We start from the raw sequence: 23,910 nt of genomic DNA, 5'->3' as shown, positions 1-23,910 counted from the left end.
GAGGTTCCTTGTCCCAGAATAGGAAATTGGTAGCAAAATGGATCGTACCTTTTAGTAACTTTGGTAACTTTTAAACCACATACATTTACATCAAAGTCTTGGCTTCTCAAAGATGAATCAAAGCACAGTGTCGAGATGATGTCCCATGACTTAGCATCTTAACACGCTATAAATTTTAAGAGAAATTTTATTTTCACATTCTCAGGAAGTATGGTGTCTTCTGTAGTGTGCCTTCATGCTGCTACCTGCAGCCTCTTGGGGATCACTGGGGCTGCTTCCTGCAGCCTCTTCTTGGGGATCACTGGGGCTGCTGCTGCCTGCAGCCTCTTAGGGATCACTGGGGCTGCTACCTGCAGCCTCTAGGGGATCACTGGAGCTGCTGCCTGCAGCCTCTTGGGGATCACTGGAGCAGCTGCTTGCAGCCTCTTGGGGATCACTGGAGCAGCTCAAGAAGTCTATCCACAGGATATTTTACCCATCGACACAACAGAGATGGTTTTTACATCAGACATATTTTAGGCCTTATCACATGGTATAAAGTGCACATTATTTAGAAAACAGTCTACACTTAAAAGAGTTATTTCTATTATAAATGGTATTCATGACTAACTAGTTTATACACATGAGATTCCTCCTAATATAAAATGGAACAGTGCAGTTGATTTAATTTCCATCTAGATGCCAGAGCTGAAAAGAATCAGTTTATAGCAAAGTTCATCTATCCCAATAAAGAGTCATTGAACTTGAAACTGAAGTCCCATCTGGTTCTGTAGAAACCAGCAGAGCTCTGCTGGGGCAAGAAGTCCCAGAGGTCCCAGAATTCTCCTATAGCAATGAGAGTATAGTTGTGATCAAGGGAATGTGAACTTCTGTAGGGAAGGTCTAAGATAACTAGTTTTACTGAAGAAAAAATAAGGTGATGTTGAACAGTTGGTAATCGTTAAAAATATACGTGCATATGCTTTTGGGAAACAGTGTGCCAATATACTTATGCACCTGAGGATTCCTTGTGGACAGGTGAGTATCCACATTCAGCATTCAGGGCATGATTATTTATATACAGCTAAATATTATATATATTTTTAAATATACAAATATCCCATATCCATAGAGTTGATGTCCCTGGATAAGTCATTTAACTGTAACTAGTGTAATATATGTGATGCACTCAAGTAGAATTTTTCCTTTTATTATAACCAAGCCTTGATTATGCAGTTTCCATTTCTGTTTGATATTTGGATAGTGTCAAATAAAATACTATCCAATACATCAGGACTTTGTTTACTTTTACCATACAACTGCTGAACATAGTTTTCTAAGGTAGAAATCATATCATCAACCCAGTACAGCAATAGTAGCCTGAACCCTAGATTCTAGAATCTAGTAAATTTAATATAATAGCTTATAAGGACAAGTTTTCTTTAAAAGAGCAAATTGGATATTAACACAAATTTAGAAAAAGAATGCAAATTAGCAATAAAATATGTTAGTGTAGCATTATAGACTATGGCCAGGTACTAGCTGCTTTGACCGTAATATCCCAGTGACCATAGAAGATGATCTTTGTTTTAAAGAGTCATTTAAATTTGTACTTATTTTTATGGATAACAACAGTGTCACAATCCAGTGATTGGCGTTGATTTTTCAGATGGATAGCCATGGAGTTAGGTATAATTATTTTAAACTGGTAAATATTAAACATAAAGTTTTGAAAATTGGTCTACTTAACACTGTACTTTTATGACTTCTGAAACAACACCCCATTTTCCAGAAACCACAGGCTAGGGAGCCAATAATTTTATAGTGATGAGTCTTTATACTACATATGGAAAAAGCAATCCTGAACTTTTCTGTATATAGCTAGCAGGTCATTTTTTAAATGTTTGAGTCACCATATATATAATATATATATATATATATATATATACAGCTATGTGTATAATATGTAAAATTCTCCCAAGATATATGGATAATAATAATACTAAATTTTAGTTCACTATGTAATTATAACTAATGCTCTTACATTTTTAATTATTTCCAAATTCTTAGACATTATGAAACTTTTCACATAGTTTTCAGAGGCTCTGGTTTTACTTTGAGGCAGATACTAATCCCCTTTCTGAAAAATATATTTGGAATTAAGCTCAGAAAGGTATTCTAACTTAATTTCCTTAGGGAAAAGGACAGAGTCGTGGATGGAAACCTCTTGGGAAATACTTATTTAACCCTTCAAATGAATTTGAGATATGGTTCAGGCTTAGTGATTATAGTACCTGCCCTTCTCTTGGATTTGTTGTGAGAATTCATGTAATAATATCTGTAATGGATTTGGAGTTCTTGGGAGAAATTCAGTATTTTAAATAATAGGATTATTGTATATAGTACAAGTTAATATTCACAAAGTTTTAAGAATACAATTGAGTAATAATTCATCATATCAGTTTTTACATATACATTATATGTCTGAAGAAGATAACAATTCTATAATTTTCTTAAGGTAAGATTATTTTTAACTGCATTTTTGCTAGCTTGAAGTTTTATTTTTAATATTTTCCATAATTTATCATATTACTTTGTTTCTGGAATGACTTAGTACACAGAATCAAAAATGAGTCCTTAAACACTAGAAAGTGAAGGAATGATGCTATCTCATTTCTAAGGTAAGACTTTAAAAGCGTGATTTGCACTACTTCTGCAGTACCACTGCACTGCATTCTTTAAAATAGTCTCTCTTTTGATAAAAATAGAGCTGGTGCACTTCTACTGGCTGAGATCCTAATTATGACTCCTGACCATATGACCATTGGTAAACTTTACATCTCCCTTTTAATAATACACTTGTTAAATAAGACTAACTTAATATTTGTCTTCACCTTAAATTACAAGAAGTAATTTATAACTCTGATGAGGTAAATGGTAAATTGGAAAATCCTTATTAAGCTACTTTATCTGTTTATTATATATATTCATTTGCCCTGAGTTTGCTTATTTTTTAGTTCTTTTAAAGTGTACCTCTCTTGGAGGTAGCATAGTGATAGGTGCACACTATTTAGAGATTCTGCCTTCAGTTTTAAAACAGCTCTGAGGATGTTTGTCCAGCCTGAAAGAGGTTGTGTTCCGGTCGGTCTCTTAGTGGCCTTGGTCAGGAGGTTTTGAGTTCAGAATCCTTTTCTAAGGCCAGACCTTTAGGAAATCCTCCACCTCACCAACCAGACCACTCACAAGTCAAACAAAATTTAAGTAAGCAATCCAGTACTCTATTACATTTGAAGACACTCTGATCTTTGCCCCTTAAAGCTGCTTACCTTATTCTTCTGCCTGAAATTTATCACCGCAGCCCTATTGTTTAACCCGTAGTATTAAGTTTAAAAGGCTTTTGTTTCTTTAAAAGGGGAAACATATTCAATTACCTCCAGTTGGGAGACCTCGAATCCAACTGGACTGCATTTTTTTTTTTAGTTTTGTTCTCTACCTGCTTCAGGGCCACTGGCTGATACTGCAGTGCTATGAGAAATCTGACTTGCCTCCATACACCAAAGCTGGCCAGAAGCAACAATTCTTTTTCTTCCCCCTTCCAGCTTTAATTGTTTTCTAATCTACAGCACAAATTGAATGAACACATCTACAGATGATGTAAATGCCACTTATAACTTGGCAGATTAAATGACTTAATGCTTGTAAATCTGTCTTGAGTCCCAGTGAACAAGTACTAACACAGAGCAAAAGCCAAAAGGTCTTATTTTAGAAGTCAGGGATAAATATCTTTATTGCACTTCAGTCACAGCAAGCCAGGAGTAGAAACATGCAAATATGACAGACCATGCCTGAAACTTAACCTTCTTCATATCAGTCAAGGAGGCCTGGGAGCTTGGAGGAAGAGAGAAACTCTGCTATATATATTATTACCAACACTAAATCATAAGTCATTACTAATTAAAATATGTGGTTCTCGTCTTATTCTTAAATAGAGGCAGGCAGTGATGTGAGTAACCTTACTTTGCAGACTTTGCAGAACATACATTGTTCTGATAAACATGGTCTAACTGAGAAATGCCTTAGTCTTTTTAGTGGAACTTGATTGGAGGAATAGCAGATCTCCATCTGTAACTGAAATACAAGGTAAATACTTCTTTTGGCTTTGTGTTCTCTTTAAAAAAGAACTGCTGACTCCTATTTCTTCAGTAACATTGATTTTTAAGAAAATGTTATCTTGGATTTTGCTAGAAGAATGAACACTAAGGTTCAGCACCTAGTATAATTTCCACATGTTATGTTAGCTCTATTAAGAGCCCATGATGAAAAGTTGATGTGAAGACTTTGGGTGTTCCCCCCCCCCATTTCATTTTGGTATATTTTTATTTTGAACACATATGCATGCTCTTTTTAACCTCTGGTCTGTGAAATGATGGTAGAAGAGTTTTTTTTTTTTTTTTAATGGAGGGCAAAATACTTGTTAACAACCAAAAAATTAAAGCTGAACAAGCTGCTAAAGGTGAAAAAGTTTAAAAACAAAATTAATTGCTCCTGCTTTCCAAGTAATTGTATTACTAGTACCTGTACAAAAGAAACATTATTGCTGTCCTTGTATAAATAAAATTTACCTGCAGTACAATTAAGTATTGACTTCTCAGCCACTGTCCCTGTAAATTTTTCTTTTCACATATTAATGTTGTCCAAAATGAAATTTACTGAAATGTTCAATCTGTGAGACTGCATACTCCTGGTAAAATATTTTTGTACATATAAAGAAATAAATACTTAATATTGGAAAAATGTAATGTTTCATTTATAGGTAGAAATAAGGCTTGAAGATAATAAAATATAGAAGGCATCAGGTTAGTTTTGGCAATTTCTTTGAACTGCTAATCATCTTTGTTAAAAGCTTCTAATGTCATATTTTTCCCACCAAAATTTATAAATTTTTCACCTGCCTCCCTTTTGTTTTTTTAACAAGGAAGCCCTAATAATTGTTTCATCTATCCCAGCCCAAAGATTCCATAGCTTTCAAAGACGACTTAAAGAATTCCAGAGACAGGGAAGATTAAAATACAGGATCAAGAGAAGACCTCTACGCTTAGATGGCATGAATACTAGGACCATTTCCCAGTTAGCCAAGAAAAGAAAAACCCTGGTGGGAAAGACAATGCCTTCTGTGGCACACAGCTCAGCCCTGAGGTCTGCAATGAGAAGAGGAGGAGGACCCACTGGACCGACCAAGAGATGGAGGCGTGAATGTGGGTGAGTGCAGGAAACCTGTTTACAGAAAAGGTACTTTGGCAACTCTTTCCCAAGTTATTTTCTAAGATTCCATACCCCACAATGCAGAAATTGCTAGTCTAGTGTATTTCTGATGTCTCCAGAAGAATTAAGTTTTTTGTTGAAATATAGTTGCTTTATAATACTATGTTAGTTTCAAGTGTACAACATAGTGATTCTGTATTTTTACAGATTATAGTCCATTATAGGTTATTATAAGATAGTGGGTATAATTCCCTATGCCATACAGTGAATCCTTGTTTCTTACCTACTTTATAAACAGTAGTTTGTAATTTCATATCCCTAATTTGTCCCTCTCCCTTTTAGTAACCTCAGGTTTGTTTTCTGCGTCTGTGAGCCTGTTTCTGTTTTGTGTATATATTCATTGGTATTTATTTTTTAGATTCCACATATAAGTGGTATTGTATAGTATTTGTCTGACTTGCTTCACTAGGCATAATTCTTTATAGGTTCATCCACATTGTTGCAAGTGCCAGTATTTCATTCTTTTCTTATAGCTAAGTAATATTCCATTTTGTATATACCACATCTTCTTAATCCTGTCATCTGTTGATGGGACTTGAGTTGCTTCCATGTCTTAGCTATTGTAAATAATGCTTCTGTGAATATTGGGGTGTGTGTACCTTTTCAAATTAATGGTTTCATTTTTTTCCAAATAGATTGCTGCGTCACGTCAGTTCTATTTTTAGTTTTTGAGAAAACCTCCATATGTTTTCCATAGTGTTTATACCAATTTACATTCCTGCCAACAACGTAGGAAGAAAGGTTCCCTTTAGTCCACATCCTCTCTGACATTTGTTATTTGTAGAGTTTTTGATAATAGCCATTCAGACCCTTTTGAGGTGATGCTTCATTGTGGATTTGGTTTGCATTTCTAATAATTAGCAATGTTGAGCATCTTATCTTTTCATATGCCTGTTTGCCATCTGTATGTCTTATTTGGGAAAATATCTATTCAAGTCTTCTGTCCATTTTTTGTGGGATTTTTTCAATAATTGAGTCATATGAGCTGTGTGTATAGTTTGAATACTAACCACTTGTCAGGAGCATCATTTGCAAATATTTTCTCCCATTCCATTGGCTGCCTTTTTGTTTCATTGATGATTTCCTTTGTTGTACAAAAGGTTTAAAGTTTAATTGGGTCCCATTTGCATATGTTTGCTTTATTTCTTTGGCCTTGGGGTACTGATCCAAGAAAACATTGTGTTTTATTTCAGAGTATTTCACTTATGTTCCCCCAAAATTAGATTTTACATAAAGTCATCATTCCCTTAATAAACACAGTTGGGTGTCCATATAAGTGGACTGGTGCAGTTCAAACCCATGTTGTTCAAGGGTCCAACTGTGACTCACTCTTCCATCTTATACTACCTGTTGGTTTTCTATCACTGCAATAACAAATTACTACAGATTTAGCAGCTTACAACACAAATTTATCATCTCAGTTCTGTAGGTCCAAAACTCAACACAAGTCTCATGAACAAGTCTCATGAGGCTAAAGCAAAGTTGTCTCCCAGGCCCTGCCCTGGCTCTTACCTGCGGGTCCGGAGGAGAATGTGCATCCAGGCTCTTGCAGATTGGTGGTGGTCTCCAGTTCCATGCAGTTGTAGGATCGAAGTCCGCACTTCCTTGCTGGCTGGCTGAACAACTACTCTCTTGTCCTTGAACCGGCCTCCTCTATCTTGAGAGCCAGCAGCAGCACTGAATGCCTCATTTTTCCTGCATTTTCTTTGACCAACTCCATCTCTCACTAACTCTTCTGGTTCTGTAAGGGTCCACCCAGATAATCCAGGGTCATCTGTCCATTTCAAGGTGCAGTACCTTAAAAACACCCTTTTTGCCAGGTTCTAGGGATTTATTAGGTCATGAACACCTTTTATGGGCCATTTTTGGGCCACACCACACCACACTAATTGTGTCAGCATTTTTTCCTATTCCCATTTATGAAACAGAAATAGTTGTGGAAATAGAGTTAAGGTGGCTGTTCTGTTCTAGGAAATACTACTATATTTATTATCTGTTTTCTAGGTGTTCTGGGATACTAGGACTTGATTCCAAATCTAATTACTAAAAGGATGGTTCTGAATCTCAAGCAGTAAATAAAGGTATATTTAAAGTTAATGATGATGTTTAATGGTGAGGATACCAGTTAGTTAGAAGAACCTATCTCACCCTCCCTGGAGCCCAGCACTACCTCATCCACCACATCCCAGTGGGAATCTGCTATAGCAGCATATGCCTACGTCTTTTTAAATTGATAATGTTTACAACACAGTCCAACAGGATTACTGGCCAATCTTAGGGCCATTGTGGGAAGACACTGCCTCAGTTGCTGTTTAATGTAACCCAGACTTTTAGAACTTGCTTGGATGGCTTCTTTTCTTTCTGTCTTAAGTCTGTCTCTAGTTTTTAATGTTTGGGGGGTTTTGTTATTTTTTTAACTCAGGATAATGCATACAAAATTCTAACAGAAAAATGAACCACCCCACCCCATCCCCCTGACCAATCCCTCTTGTCTCAACCTCTAAATCCTTTCCTCAAAGCAGACACTGTTGGGTTTCTTGTGACCTCTTAAATGAGATTTCCCAGGCACTGAGATACATGGATATCTGTTTTTCATGCAAGTAGATTCATATCACACATTCTCTCTGCAGTATGTTCTTTATACTCATTTTATTTCAGAAAAGCAGAAAAAAAAAAACAGGTAGGTATAGTACCACCATCTCAGCACAACTATCTTGACTTTTGCATATTCCTTTCCAATTTGTGTATAAGGTGCTTATTTTTTTTATGTTGTTGCCACCACAGTGTATAACTCTTTCTTTCTTACATATCTTAAATATTTGCATAATAGCTACATAATTTAGTCTAATTTTTAATAGAGGTGATGAAAAGGTTATTTTCTTCATTTCTTGCTTATTAACATTTATTAAAATCTGAAGCACAGGAAGGGAGTAAGTAGGTGATGTTAAGATAAAAAACAGGTGGTGAGTAACATAGCATGTTCCAGCTGCTAGCCCTCATCCCCATTGCCTCCCTGCCCCTAAAGTAAGTCGGTTTCTAGCAGTAGGTCTCAGTGACTTTTTGCCGAGGGAAAGCAAAAGTAGCTTCAGGTCCCCAGAGGACATTAGCATTGGCATTAGGAGCACTCAGGAGACAGTTCAGGCTATTTATAGTGGAAGGATATGAAAACAGAACAAACAAGAAAAATATACACAGTTCAAAGTTCCTTTGATACAATATGTAGCATTTTACAAATTAAACATCCAACATGCATGCAAAATCAGCACAATGCTCTAGACAATAGGATTGGTACATTGATCAAAGCCGAGCAAAGTCAAATAAATAAAATGCACATATACTAGGCCCTAAGGAGAAGTGTGTCCTGCGGTTAGGTTGTTTTTTAGCATAATTTTGTTTAACAGAAGACTATGTTCTCTAGTGGCATTTACAGTTCATTTTTCAGTCACTGCATAGCATACAGCACATTCAAAATGTAGCCTTCTATGAAGAGAAATTGCCTCCCCACAGCATTCATAATTTAAAATGAATTTTTGGATCGAAGTGTCAGCCTCATCTATTTTTGTTTAACAGAAAGTGGGAAAAATAAAGTGATAGATGGACCTATTTTTTTTCTTGCCGAGAAAAGGTCTGAGTACTCTGGCTTAGAATTCTCCACCCTCCTCCAGCTGGGGTGCTCGGGTCTATAATTCAGACACTGGGTTAACAGCACAGGAGGGCCTCCCATGAAAAAACCCTATACAGAGTACCTGGTAGCTGAATTCAAGGTGATTTGTAATGCAAAAAGCCACCACTTCTTAAACTATTAGATAAATTCATCTACTTGATTATTTACCATGGTGACCTAAGCCCCAAAGGCAGTATTTGAATGATGCTGAAAAATAGCCAGCCTTAGCTGATAACACGCAGAGGCAGACCTCAGATACTGCACATTTGGTTCCAGACCACCACAGTAAAGCTAATCACACAAATTTGTTGGTTTCTCAGTGCATATAAAATTTATTTTTATACTATCTTATAGTCTATTAATGTGTACAATAGCATTATGCCTAAACTATGTATATACCTTAAAAATATTTTATTGCTAAAAAATGCTAACCATCATCAGAGCCTTCCGCAAGTCAAGCTGTAATCTTTTTGCAATAGTAACATCAAAGATCACAGATCACCATGATACATATAATAATGAAAAAGTCTCAAATATTGGGAGAGTTACCACAGTGTGACAGACACAAGTGAGCAAATGCTATTGGGAAAACAGTGCCAATAGACTTGCTCAATGCAGGGTTGTCACAGACCTTCAATTTGTTTAAAAAAAAAAAAAAAAAAAAGCATTGTCTGTGAAGTGCAATAAAATGAGGTGTGCCTGTACCTGTAATCCGCACATGACACTGTTACTGTGCTCTGCCCAGAGCACAGAGTCCACTCAGGCTGATGTAAAGGATCAGTGGTAAGACGTTAGGGTCCTCCCTGCTGGCAGCTTTCACGGATGATTGCATTCTCTCCAGGTTAATGTCAGCTACAGCAAACAGACGCTGCACGATCCCAAACTTTTCTCTGTCTTTCAGAGGAGCCAAAGCTGGGTCTTCAAGATCAGACACACCATCATGAGACAGAGCACGGAGCTAAAATGATAAATGTAAATAAATTCACCAAAAAACATTATAGAAAATCTTCATCGGATGATGATGATTAGCACTTCTAGCTAATTATGGGGGAAAAAACTAGTTAAGTTGTTTAAATTCTCCAAGTAGAACAGGGAAAACCCTTGAGCTGTAACAGGATATATTTGACTCAGGCAAGGACCACAGGCCTGACTTTATCCACTTTGCCTGGAGTCGTCTGTTGTTCAGTCACTCAGTTATGTCCGACTCTTTGCAGCCCCATGGACTGCAGCACGCCAGGCTTCTCTGTCCATCACCAAGTCCCGGCGTTGCTCAAACTCATGTCCATCGAGTCGGTGATGCCATCCAACCATCTCGTTCTCTGTCGTCCCCTTCTCCTCCTGCCTTCAATCTTTCCCAGCGTCAGGGTCTTTTCCAATGAGTCAGTTCTTTGCATCAGGTGGCCAAAGTATTGGAGCTTCAGTGTCAGTCCTTCTAGTGAATATTCAGGGTTGATTTCCTTTAAGGTTGACTGGTTTGATCTCCTACTGTCCAAGTAGTCCTCTGACTGAACACCTGCTCTCTGGACTCTACCTTCTATTGGATCCATTAACTCCAGTAGATTAGAAAGGTCAGAATGTAACTTTCTCATACACAGTGTGTAAAGTTTGTTTTTTTACTGTAATTCAAGTGTTAGAATTTCTTATGTATATATTTGCATAAACTGCTCAAAGGTAGGTACCATAGTTTATTTACCGATGCTCTCTGCCTCAACCTTCCTCTTCCTTCCACCTGTGATATCCTTCCTCCAGAGTTCCCATAGAGCTTTCCTTCTCATCTCTTGAGTTGTCAGCTGAAATGCCACATAATGGGTCTTTCCTACTCCTCTCTCCATCGATAACACTCACTACTCCCACCTCCCGACCACTATTATATTATCTTATTGTCTTCATATACTTACTGTATCTGACATTATCTTCTTGCTATTTCCCTGTTTGCTCTGTGTATTAAAACCTAAGTTGCCCAGAAGAACAGGGACCTTGTCCAGCATGCTCACCTTATACCCCACCTGGAACCCAGACCCTCGCTTCTTCAGAGAAGTCACATCAGACGCTGCTCTAATCGCAACTGCTCAGAACATTGGAACTTTTGCTTTTAGGGTCTTGAGCAGTGCCTCTGATACATTTGTTTTTAGTCTGTAGTAATTACAAATTTGCCAGTAGATATGAATTTTAAACAGGCACTCAGAACCTGATTAAATTAGTAATGAGAGTAAAATTTTTAAAGAAGTAAGCCTTATAAAGTATGCGTGAATTTTAACTGAATCTGAAGGAATCCAAAAGAATTCCAGACATGTCCTGAGCACTGACAGCCTTACCAAAAGAAATATGCAGCTTGCCCCCACAGCCAAAGGACGGCACTCATTTGCATATAAACGTACTTGTGTGTCTGTTACCAAAACCAGCCTTAAAAATCCATACACCTTGTAGATTCACCCAGTGTAACCAGAGGCTTCCCTTACCATGTGGCCCAGAGAGTGGATCTGGTCTGCTCTTATGTAAACATGACCACATCTGGTGACGTAAGAATGAGCTCCACTGGCGAAGGCTGAAGCCTGCCAACAGCACAGTGGGCTGTGTCCTGGGTCTGGTGGAAAAGTGCCCAGCAAAACCCGCCTGCCTCTCTGAACATCTGCCAACCCCAGGCACCCAGAGGCACTTCTAGGTATAAAAGAGACTACAGTCACACCTGAAGGAGTGGAGGTGTGAAATTAACATTCTCTCTAGATGATTATAAACTCACCTTCTTACCATTTCTTCCACCAGTTTGCAAAGGTGTGAGTGTATTTGACACCGTTCTTTCAAAAGCCTTTCAGAAAGCTTCTCAAACTTACTCTGGCCACCAGACAAGACAGGAATGCAGGTAGATTTTTGTACCTTGCTCTAAGTAAATCCCTATAAGAAATATAAGATACCCAAGTTCCCTCAGGCAGCAGGAGCCTTGCTGTCTTAAGAAATGTTATTACGATATCTAGGGGAGATTATATGAAGACACTCAGGAAGATCTTTAAAGAAAAGTTATTTGTTTATATTCAGCAGCCCCACAAAGGTAAACAAATGACTCTGTGGGTGGATAGTTCTACACCAAAGTAGAACACCAGCTGTGCTAGAACGCCAAGTGCATCCTAAGAGCTCCTCCTAGAACACCAGCAGCTGAGTTCTGGTGAATGTGATGTGGGGCCAAATCCTAGAGCAGACCTGCAGGGAAGATGACGACAAAGTGTGAGTTGGTTGGGAGAGGGAGTTAGCTAATGTGGTCTTGGTAGTATTTTCTTTTTGTATCTACTTCCTGAATGCAGTTGATGGCTTTGTAATACATGGTAAGGGCTGACCTAGGAAATAACTAAATATTCAGCTGCTATGACAGGGAGCTAAGCTATGAAAGCAGAGCTACTGTCGTTGCAGACAATTAGATAATGATATATATCATTTCCATAACCAAACTGCACCATCAGCGTTTACCCTCAGCTGGCTGCAGGACAATCTCATGCTGGTTCATTTTCAAGTAGTTCAGTTTTTGTGGTCAAAGTACAAGAACACAGCATTCCTCTGGGTGGTGAGGATCTGTTTTCAGTTGTGAATGAAATCTAAACTGCTCCTTGGAATGATGCCTTGCTGCGGTTTTCACAGGTCTCTGCTACACAAAGATGCACCAAAGGCAGTAACCACCATGCTGACAGGTTCCCAGGGCAGATGAGTAACAAACTGCAGGGTCCTATGTACGTAGTCTACCCTAACACCTGCTTTACAGACCTGGGTGCAGAGCTCCAGGCTTTAGTTCTTTGGGTCTAAACAGCATGCTGGCATCAGCCCTTAGGAACGAGGCCTCAAATAATGACCCAGTTTGTAATTTAAAAAGGAAAACTTAACCTTGACTCTCAGGGCTAAGCTCATCATTACTTAACTCTTACTCTTGCCATGACATTTCCCAAGGGCATGAAGCTAATGATATTCCTAAGAGAAAATGAAACGTCTCCCTGAGACAAAGCAGTCCTCTTGAATACCTCCCTGTAGAATTCAATGCTGAATCAGACTGGTCCAGCCATAGAACTGGCATGGCAAATAATATGGTGTCAGGCCCCTTCCCTGCAACAGTGCAACAAGCCTTGGCCAAAATTCTCTCCAAGAAGTGCCAAAATCATGAGACATGGAATACAAAGACAAGGTTCGAGTCCTAGCCCTGCTAGCAAGTTCTCCAAATAACTCCTTTCCCTCTGAGCTTTGGTCTTCCTACGTGGTGTGTGACGTAGGCAGGGTGTAAAAGAATGTGCGGTTAGTAGTATCTGTTTTAACCTATCTTGAAGGGCTACTGTGGATGAGAAAGCCTAACAAGTTTTATCAGCTGCTGGGCATTCGATCCCCCTCATTTCCCTGTTCCTAGGCACCCCAGGTCCCCTCGGGGAGGGTCCTTACCAGGTGGCACAGTGCAGGGATAATCTGGAGCTTACAGCAAGTGCCCAGCAAAGCTGCTGCATTATCTGGCATTTCTGCAGGAGAAAAAGAGAATCAGTCACTGTCCAAAGAAAGCATACACAGAAGCAGAGCCAAACCCTGGGTTGTACCTAACTTAGATGTCCTCTGCCAGCCGGATATGCTCAGTCATTGTAGAATAAATGAACAAAGGGGGCTACACAAGCAGCACAGTCTTTTATAAAATAGATGTAGGGACCAGGTAACCAGCTCTGTGTTCACCAGAGGATATTTCTTGCATGTAATTCTCCAATCAGAAAGAACTATACAGACTCAGGGAAAAGTGAGTCAGCATGGAAACGTAGAAAGAACCTGGGATTCAGTGAGAAAGAGCTATGTTTCACCCCACTAAATATGTGGGGAGTGATCTTTGGTTTACCTCTCCTAGCATGTTTCCTCATTTGAGTACTATAGATATGGGTTTTTTTTTGTTTTTTCTTAGCCTATGTCAGATAACTAAATAAATTATAAAGGATAATACGCAGGTCACTAGTCATTTGGTGGGGGGGAAATGTAGCCTATTTCAACCTATTTTGAAGGGCTGGCACAGCGGAGTTCCTGAACCCAGGATTGTGCAGGCCCCCAGCCCAGCACTAGCTCAGCACAAGGGCGCTGGCGACTCTCAGAGAGGGTTGACACAGAGCTGCGTGAGCCTGGGGGCTGCACCAGAAGGGTCCTTCCCAGCCCCGGGAACAGGGAATCCAGATCAGTGTTATTCCAAACTGGTTTTAAATACCTCCCAGGATAGAACAGATGAGATTGCTGAAGGGACCCAATGCCTTGGGATACAACATTTGAGCTGAAAAGACAAAAGAGAAGAGTCATCTGCTCTATCAGCTGGCCCAGGGAACACTCATGAACTCCACCTCCTGTGTTAATTAGCAGCCTTATTTATAAAGGGCAGTGTGCTGCTTAGGCTGGAACCCAGCAGAGGACAATGAAACATGGCTTGTTCCCAAGAAAGGAAGGCTGCTGGGAGGATGGGGCAGCCCTGAAGATACAATCCTACCAGTGAACCCCCTACACTGCATTTAAACGTTGTGTGTGCTTTCATATCCAGAGAGGCTCCACCGTTTCAACAAATCCTCAAGGAGGCCCTGATTCCAAGTCCGGAAGATGAAGATGGTAAATTCTTGTAGCCTTGCCTTGTGGAAAGATCCCCACAGCTGTGAAGGGCAGGAACACAGTCACCTAGAACATGATGTCCCGGCTGAGCTACTGTCACGGTCATCTCACCTGGTCGTGTTTCCATCTCCTCACCCTTCAGGTGACTCCTGAGTCCCCTGTAATCATTATCATCCCTTATTCCTGGAAATACTTTATTTCCATGTTACTCAGTGGTCATTTCCTACCCTGAGCCTGGCTGAGGACATGGGGATGAAGAAAGAGCATCTGCTTTGCAGAGTTTGACTGAAGCAACTCAGCACTTGTGCTCTCGTGCCCAATTCCTTGCAACCCTGTGGACTGTAGCCCGCCAGGCTCCTCTGTCCATGGGATTCTCCAGGCAACAATACTGGAGTGGGTTGCCATACCCTTCTCCAAGGGATCTTCCTGACCCAAGGAGTGAACCCAAGTCTCTTAGGTTTCCCACACTGGCAGGCAGGTTCTTTACCACTAGCACCACATGAGAAGCCTACCATCTGATTTTACTACTTTACTTCCCTTGATTAATTCCCTTGAGGGTGGGGATGTTGATTTTTCTCATACCTCAGCATCTGGCAATGCCTGAAACACAGTAGAGGCTTCTTCAATTGTTTCTGGAATTGAAATGACTTTTGATCTTTCATATTCTAAGTATTTAACAGATGAGACCTGGGAAGTTCATGCTTAAGGTCACAGAATGGTAGATAAAGTGTTCCAGGAGACCAGCCAGATGCTGAAACTGCAGTGCTTTAAACAAAGTCAAGAAAGCAGGTCCAAGACAGCACCATAGGAGGATCCAGAACTCACCACCTCCCACAGACAGACTGAATCTACAGCAGCACATGGAAGAGTTTCCTCTGAAAAAACCCGAAACTGCCTGAGCGACTCCTACACATCAGGTGAACTAGGAAGAAAACCCCACGACAGCAGGTAGGAGAGGCCAAGCACAATCTCTCTGTAAACTGCACTTCTGGTGCCACGACCCACACTCAGGAGGGAACTCAGAACCCGAGCTTCTCCCTGTGGTGGAGGGTCTGAACCCCACCCTTTGTGCTCTATCTGCCTCATTCCAGGGTGCTGACATCTCCTGGAAAGGAACTTGTGATTTTTGTGCCTGCCACCCAGATGACACTTCCAGGTCACCGGGCTCTCTGGCTTGTGGGATTTACACTTGTGGTCTATATATATTTATATACTTTAAAAGCTGCTGCCTGAAGGTCTGGCCTCTAACCAGCCTGAATCTGGGTGCTGACTGAGCCCCTCTTTGGGACACTAACAGGTGTTGACAAACCCTCAACTGTTGGGAGCCACTAAAAATAAGCTGCTTGAACAATCCGAGGTTTGAGAAACAGCAGAGCGCTAGGGCAAGGTTGAACAATAAGGTTCTTTCTTACAAGAGACCACTCCCTCAAGACTCTGAGAGGTGGCTGTTTACACAGGAAATCAAGGAAAATGAAGAAACAGAGAAAAATGTTCCAAACAGAGCAAGATAAAAATCTCAAAAAAGGTCCTGAATGAAAAGAATATAAGTGATTTACTTGCTAAAGGGTTCAAAGTATGACCATAAAGCTGCTTAACAAGCTTGGGAGAAGAACGGATGAACACTGTGAGAACTTCAACAAAGAAACAGAAAATACAGGAAAATACCAAATATTAAGTCAAGTCATAGAAATGAAGAATACAATACCTGAACCAAAACAGACACTAGTGGGTTTCAACCATACACTAGATGAAGTGGAAGAAAAGATCACTGAACTCAAAAGACAAGCAGTGGAATTCACCCAATCAGCACAGCATCTTTTTGCGACACAGCTTAAGAAACTATGCTACATCATCTAGCAAACCAACATTTGCACTATAGGGATACCAGAAGAAGAAGAATAAAGGGGCTGAAAACTCCCCTAACGTAGGGAAGGAAACAAACACTCAGATTCAGGAGACCCAGACCACATTAAAATGTCAAAACATAAAGACAAGGAGAGAATCTTAAAAAGCAGCTAGAGAAAAACAATTACAAGGGAACCCCTCCATATGGCTATCAGCAGATTAGGTTTTTCAGTAGAACCTTTGCATCCTAGAAGGGAGTGTGGTATGATATAGTGAAAGTACTGAAAGAAAAAAAAAAAACCTTGCAACCAAGAATACTCTACCTGATAAAGTTGTCATTCAGAACTGAAGGGGAGAGAATGTTCCAGACAAGCAAAAGCTGAAGGAATTCATCGCCACTAGACCAACCTTACAAGAAAAGTTAAAGGAACCTATTTAAGCTGTAATGAAAGAGTACTAATTAGTAATAAGAAAACATATGAAAATAAGTCTGTCTCACTGGTAAAGGTAAATATATAGTAAAATTCATAATAATCTAATGTGGTAAGGGTAAATTAATCACCTACAAAACTATTATGAGATTAAGCGACAAAAGCAGTAAAAATATAGTAATTTCTTAAGGGATATGCAAGATAAAAAGATATGATTTGTGACATCAAAACCACAAAATGGCAGGAGAGGAGAATAAAATGTATAGCCTTAGAATGTGTTTAAACTTGTTACCAACATAGTATGTATAACAGTCTAAGCTGGCATGTAATCCTCATGGTAACCACAAAAAAATGAGAAAGGAATCTAAGCATATCACTACAGAAAGTCATCAAATTACAGAGGAGGAGAGCAAGTGAAGAAAAGAACAAAAGAACTACCAAAGAGCCACTAAATAATTAACAAAATGCCAGTGAGTACATATCTGTCAGTAATCACTTTAAATGTAATTGTCTTTTGATTGGAGAATTTAGTACAGAGTTGCTGAATGGATAAATTAAAAACAAAACCATTATACTGCCTGCGGGAGACTCATTTCAGATGTGAGGACATATATAGACTGAAAACAAAAGGGAAGGAAAGATAGTCCATGCAAACAGAAACCAAAAGAAAATTGGAGTTAATAGGCCATCTTTATATCATAAACAGACTTTAACACTGTAATAAGAGACAAAGAAGAGCACTACGCAATGATAAAGGAGTCACGCCAACAAGAGGATATAACACTTTAAATATTTACACATCCAGCACAGCATCACCTTTTGGCTCAGCGGTAAAGAATCTGCAGGTTCAATTCCTGGGTCAGGAAGATCCCCTGGAGAAATGGCAACCCACTCCAGTGTTTTTGCCTGAAAAATCCCATGGACAAGAGGAGGCTGGCAGGCTACAGTCCATGGGCTCGCAAAATAGTCAAATACAACTGAGCACACATGCATGCATGCACATAGAAGCACCTAAATATATAAGAAAATAAGCCTAAAAAGAGAAAATGGACAGCAGTACAATAATAGTAGGGGACTATTTAATACTCCACTTTTATCAATGGCTAGATCATCCAGACAAAAAAACCAATAAGGAAAGAATGGCTCAAAAATACCTTTAGGCAAATGGAAATACAGCACATCAAAATTTATGTGATGTAGCAAAGGCAGTTCTAAGATGAGAGCTCACAGCAATAAATGGTACCTCAGGAAACAAGAAAAAAATCTCAAAAAACCTGACGTTATACCTCAAAAGGAATAAATGAACCCAGAGTTAGTAGAGAGAAGGACCTCACTAAGATCAAGGTGAAAATTAAATACAGACTAATAGATTAAAAAAAAAAAAAAATCAATGAAATGAATAGCTAGTTCTTCGAAAAGATGAATTAACAAACATTTAGTTAGATTTGCCAAGAAAAAGAGATGCCTCAAATAAAATCAGAAATGAAAGTGTAGATTTTACAACTGATTGCCCAGAAATACAAGAGATCATAAGAGAGTACTGTGAATAATTTTATGCCAAAACATTGTACAACCTAGAAGAAATAAACTCCTAAAAACATACAACATACTTAACATCCACCTTGAGAAGAAGATGCAGGGACTAAGACTGGGCTAGTTTGTCAGCTCTTACCTCTCTGAGAAGTAAAAGTCCAGCTTCCGGGACTTCCCTGGCGGTCCAGTGACTAAGACTCCAAACTCCCAATGCAGGGGGCCCAGATTCAATTCCTGGTCAGGGAACTAAAGCTCTCACACCTCAACTAAAGATCTTATGTGTTGCAACAAAGACCCAGTGCAGACAAATAAATTCCTCATACAGGATGACCTCGTTCTGGTACCACAGACCCTCTGGCATGCTGCGTTCTGGATGGGAGTTGGTATGGAAATGTAGGGTAGGCTCCACAGCGCACTAATAACTGGATGGCCAGGATGGGTGTGGAGGTTGTGAAGGTGCTGGGCTCAGCATCCTAGTGCTTTGGGATGCTCTTTGCAGCCTCCCTGCCCTCACGGCCACAATGCTGCACTCAGGATAGGGCCGTAAGTTTGCAAAGAGGATCAAGAGGATGAGAAGGACCGAAACACTGGGGGAGATAGCAGTTGCCAAATGATGCCCGGCAATGCTGAGTGGCAGTGGCTTTCAAGTGTGAATCACAGGCTGTCTGGGGAAGTGGTTTCCTGTGTGGGTGAGGGGGTGTGCCTGCAGACAGCCCTCCCTGGCAGAGGAAAGAAAGTCCTCTCCAAGTGTGGAGGAGGCTAGCAGCAAGTCCATGACTTCACGGCAGTCCTGTAAACTCTCCTGCTTATCTTCCCTGAACTGCTTGAAAAGGTGGGAACCTTATGTACCAAATCTCCCACACAGTAAACAAAGCAATTTCAAGGCAACAGCATTTCTTCCCTTTTTTTTTTTGATCCATACCTGCTAGCGCACTGACCAAGAAGTAGGCTGTAGAGAAGAGTTTCTGGTTGTTAACCACATCCTCTGAGCCCAGACACTCGCCCTGCACACTGCACCCCGCCAGCCGCAGGAAGGTCGTGAGGTTGTGCTGCTGTGACGGCTTCAGCTCCCCCAGTGTCCCCAGTGAGGGTGACAGGCTGCTAAGTATGTCATCACACTGCGGGATAAGGTTGGTAGGGGGTGGGAGAGAGACAGATGTAGAGCCAGAGGCCAAGCTGGGCACAACCCAGCCTCTGCCTTCACGACATACAACACTCAGAGTGAGTTGGAGCATGCATACATGCTAAGTAACTTCAGTCATGTCTGCGACCCTATGGACTGTAGCCCACCAGGCTCCTCTGTTCATGTGATTCTCCAGGTAGTAATATTGGAGTGGGTTACCATGCCCTCCCCCTTCAGGGAATCTTCCCAACCCAGGGCTCAAACCCGTGTCTCTTATGTCTCCTGCATTCACAGGCGGCTTCTTTACAGTGGTCCCCAGATATAGGTCCACCTGGAGCTTCACAATAAGACCCTATTTGAAGTTCTTGCAGATGTAGTTAAGGTAAATCTCAGGATCACCCTAGATTGGAGTGGACCCTAAATCCAGTTGTGGGTGTCCATTAAGAGACAGAAAAATAGACAGCCACATGAAGACAGAGCAGAGACTTGAGCAATGTGGCCACAAGCAAAGGAATGCCAGGAATCCCCCAGGAGCTGGGGCAGGCACACAAGGATTCCCTCCTAGAGTCTGTGGGGAGCAAAACCCTGATGACACCTTGACTTTAGACTTGTGGCCTCCAGAACTGTAAGAAAGTACATTGCAGTTTGTGGCAATTTGTCACAGCAACACTAGGAAACTAATACACCCTTCTGCTCTGCACATCAGCTACCTTTCTGCAGTTAGACAGCTAAGGGGCTGCAACCAAGAACAAAAGAAGCTGTAGGATTAAAAGGAGATGAAGAAATTTCAAACACAATTTTACCCCAGCTCAAGATCTCTTATCCCAAGAGATCTAGTGCAGAAAAACAGGCAGAGACACTGCCTTGAGGTGTCTCCAGTCTTACCACTTGTTCCAGGACCACCAGTAATTCCTCATCCAACAGGACTGCCTGGAGGATGTCATTCAGGGCTGTCTGTTGCTGCTCGGGCAACTCCATGAAGGGATGGAAATTCCTCTCTAAGAGCAGAGTGGCTGTGAACGCAGCAGAGCACATCGGGTCTCATGACTTACCCCAGAACTAGGGCCAGCAACTCAGGCTTTTCATAGAGAACTGTCCTCTGTTCTCTCATTGACACTTCCAGATGCACAGTCAATAGTGCAACTCAGAAATAAAGAGTATTAAACCTGTGTGTTTTTCACTAACCAGACTATTAAAGGAAGAAAAAAGGAGGGAAGGAAAGGAAGGATGGGGAGACAGAAAAGAGGGAAGCCAAGTTTTGTCTCAGACTTTTTCCTGATGACTCACTAAACATTAATTAAGTCTAATCAATTTCCTGAAAAAGTCATTTGCAGTTATTAAATTATTGTCTAAATTACCAAACATCAGTTAGGACTTTTACAAAGCTTCAGAGCCATACAAATTCCAAAATGCATTATTTTTCATATATTTCCAATACACTGCAGGTTTTTTTGTATCCTTTAACATGAAATGCATGCTTTTCAAGGGACTGGCATAATTTTCATTAGGCAAACACAAGATAGCCACTTTCCCCATTCTTCTTTACCTGTCCTGGAGAAATGGTTAGAACCCCAGCTGGATCGGATCACTCAACACCCTCTTCAGGATGCCTGAGCCTCCCCCTTAAAATCTTCCTTTTTTAAGACAGTCAGAAGCGTCTAGTAATTTAAGCCCAGTGGGAATTTGAAAACAAGATTTGATAAGCCAAAGCTTCCATATAGAGGGATGCATAGCAATACATAAATGCACCACCTCTGCTGATGTCAAATTTCAACAGTTATACTAAAAAAACACCCTATAAACCCAACTAGGTCCTCACCAGCCCTGGCCTGGATAGAAAGGCTGTCCTGGCTGCTCTAGAGTTTAAGGGCACAGAAGCGGGCCCCCACCCTACTCCCGCCTAAACCACCCAGCCTCCCTACTCCACCCCAGGCTGACTAGAATGGCCAGCTTGCAGGGTAGACTAGTGGGAAAGGAAATTATAAGAAAGCTCATCCTGTCTTGTCACTTCCCTATAGTGCATGCAGTTAAGGCTGCAGCGGTTCTAATCTTAGGTGGCAGCTGAAAATCACACCCAAATATCAGGAGGAGGCCTGCAGCCCTGGCATTAGATGGGAAAGCCTTAAGAGTGGGCCTTCACTGCCAATTCTGTCAACACTGACATTTTTTGCTACAGAAATAAAAGCATCTATCTACTGGTTTGGGACTCGCTGAAGCCCCATTGATGAGTCTCTCTTACCCTCCAAGCCAGAGATTCTGAGCTGCTCCTAGCTCTCTTTAGTAAAGTGGAAGCGAAAGTCGCTCTTACTTAATTACTCATTTCTCTTTTTCCTTGCCCATCTCCTCTTCTACCATATACTGTACTCCTACTAATTCCCACCCTACTCCCCCACAAAAACTTTGTAAAACATAAAGTGCTGTGGAGAGCAAGAGGAAGTGCTGCAGGCACGTGGCACGTACTGCCCGCCTTGTCACCGTACGGCTTCATGCCACGTGGACATGGGCCTCCAAAAGAGCATTTTATTTTGCAGTGCTGACAAAGCATTGCTTATCTTGGCAATGAAGCCTTGAATAAATGAAACAGATGCAAAACTTGGGTTCTCTCTCCTCGCTGCTGACTAGCTCTTCTTGGTAGTCCGCAACACTGCCGTGGTTCAAATGAAAGAAAATGCTAGGCCCCTGACTCTTGCCCTCCTCAACCTCCCACCACTTCCTTAAAACAGACCATCCAAGACCAGAGGTTCCCTAAGATCTGACCAAGGTGGGTCCTGCTGAGAACCAGAACTGACTCAGGCACCATCTTCTCTGTTCTCAGATGTTTTCCATGAACCTCTCGGGAATTCCTGGGGGCAGAGCAGTCAACTACCCATCAGCTAACCATGCCCCATCCTATGACAGTACCTTGTTTTAAAACACTCAGTGGCTTGTCCTGGGCAGACAGCCCTTGCCCGGCATCTGGCATGTCCCAGAACGCAAACTCTTGGAAGGACAGGGGATACAGCAAGACAGAGTTTCTTCTCCTTTGCTGCTCAAAGCCACCATGCTTCCCTTGTAGGAGGCAGAATTCTGTGATGGAGGAGAAAATGACAAGCCAGGCAGAAGGGTCAGCCTCATTGGCACATCCCAGTCCCAGCTTTACCTAAGTCAAGAAGGCAGGGAGGCACATCCATCCTCTTCCCCATAAACCCGCTTCGTACATGTTAAGCTGTTTGACCAAAGTTCAGCCACTTCCTACAAATGCCAGAGAAATGGTCATTCCTAACATAAGGCTCTCTGAACAGGCAGGAAGCAATCTTCCAATCATCAGAAGTATTTCCTTAGCCTGAGTGGAACAAACCAACTCCAACAAACAACCCACGATACATAAATGAGGAAATTTGAATCTGATTGATAAATCTGATCTGACTGAACTGATACTACACAATTATTGACAATATATTTAGGTGCACAAGTGGCTACATGGCTCTTGGAGAGTCAATTTTTCTTCATTAACAAGTAGTAAAAATTTTTACTGCAATTATATGAATGAAACTTATATAGAAGGGGAAAATCCAGACACAAAAGAATATATTCTACATGAATTCATATGAAGGAAAATTAGTTTTTTAAAAAGCCTTATCTTTTAGGGGTGTTTCCATATTTATAAACAAAAATATATAATGCCTATGATTTGCTTAAAAACTATTTGAGTAGGGATGGAGGGAGGTGGGGAACTTATAGATGAAACATGAATTATCCAAGTTAATGAAGCTGAATGGTAGGTAAATGGGGTTCAGTATATTATTATCTGTACTTCTGAACATGTGTGTAATTTCCAAAAATAAAAAGTTTTTAAAAATAATAAAAAGAAATGCTCCTTAAATACTTTCACATTTGAGAGCCCAACTAGGGTAACTAAGTTGTAGGTAAAAATGCAATGGTGTGTTCTTGCTAAGCAAAAACTGTGTGTGAACTTAAGAATGAGGATTCTCCTTCTGACTCACTTCCTAGAGTAATGAAAATAAAAACAACAAATGAGACCAAATTAATCTTAAAAGCTTTTGCACAGCGAAGAAAATCATAAACAAAATGAAAAGACAACCCTCAGAATGGGAGAAAATACTTGCAAATGAAGTCACCAACAAAGAATCTCCAAAACACAGACAGCTCAATGCAGCTCAGTAACAACAACAACAAAATGACACAATCAGAAAATAGGCAGAAGATCTAAATAGACATTTATCCAAAGAAGACACAAAGATGGCCAGCAGGCACGTGAAAGATGTTCACCATCACTGATTACTAGAGATGCAAATCGAAACTATAATGAGATATCACCTCACACTGGTCTGAATAGTCACCATCAAAAAAATCTACAAATAATAAATGCAAAGGAGTGTTTGGAGGAAAGGAAACCCATCTACACTGTTGGTGGGAATGTA

At 40.6% G+C, this 23,910-nt stretch overlaps 1 protein-coding gene across 4 annotated transcripts in view; it reads right to left on the bottom strand.

Moving 5' to 3' along the window:
- Positions 1-7,931: 7,931 nt before the first annotated feature.
- GSDME (gasdermin E) overlaps positions 7,932-23,910 on the bottom strand; it is a 66,736-nt gene continuing 50,757 nt past the window's right edge. For 3 of the 4 annotated variants that reach the window (XM_061165513.1, XM_061165514.1, XM_061165516.1), the window contains 5 exons: positions 22,391-22,555; positions 20,375-20,502; positions 19,289-19,484; positions 13,376-13,449; positions 7,932-9,923 (listed from right to left, as the gene is read on the bottom strand). In XM_061165513.1, the coding sequence (XP_061021496.1) occupies positions 9,693-9,923; positions 13,376-13,449; positions 19,289-19,484; positions 20,375-20,502; positions 22,391-22,555 (794 nt within the window). In that variant the 3' untranslated portion in view covers positions 7,932-9,692. Of the gene's footprint in view, positions 9,924-12,085; positions 12,161-13,375; positions 13,450-19,288; positions 19,485-20,374; positions 20,503-22,390; positions 22,556-23,910 lie in introns of those variants that run through there. The other variant, XM_061165517.1, reaches the window with a different exon arrangement.

This window comes from Dama dama, chromosome 18 (assembly GCF_033118175.1).
Source record: "Dama dama isolate Ldn47 chromosome 18, ASM3311817v1, whole genome shotgun sequence".
NCBI classification, from domain to species: domain Eukaryota; kingdom Metazoa; phylum Chordata; class Mammalia; order Artiodactyla; family Cervidae; genus Dama; species Dama dama.
Note: the sequence above shows the minus strand (reverse complement) of the source record. Positions and strands in the feature narration are given on the sequence as shown.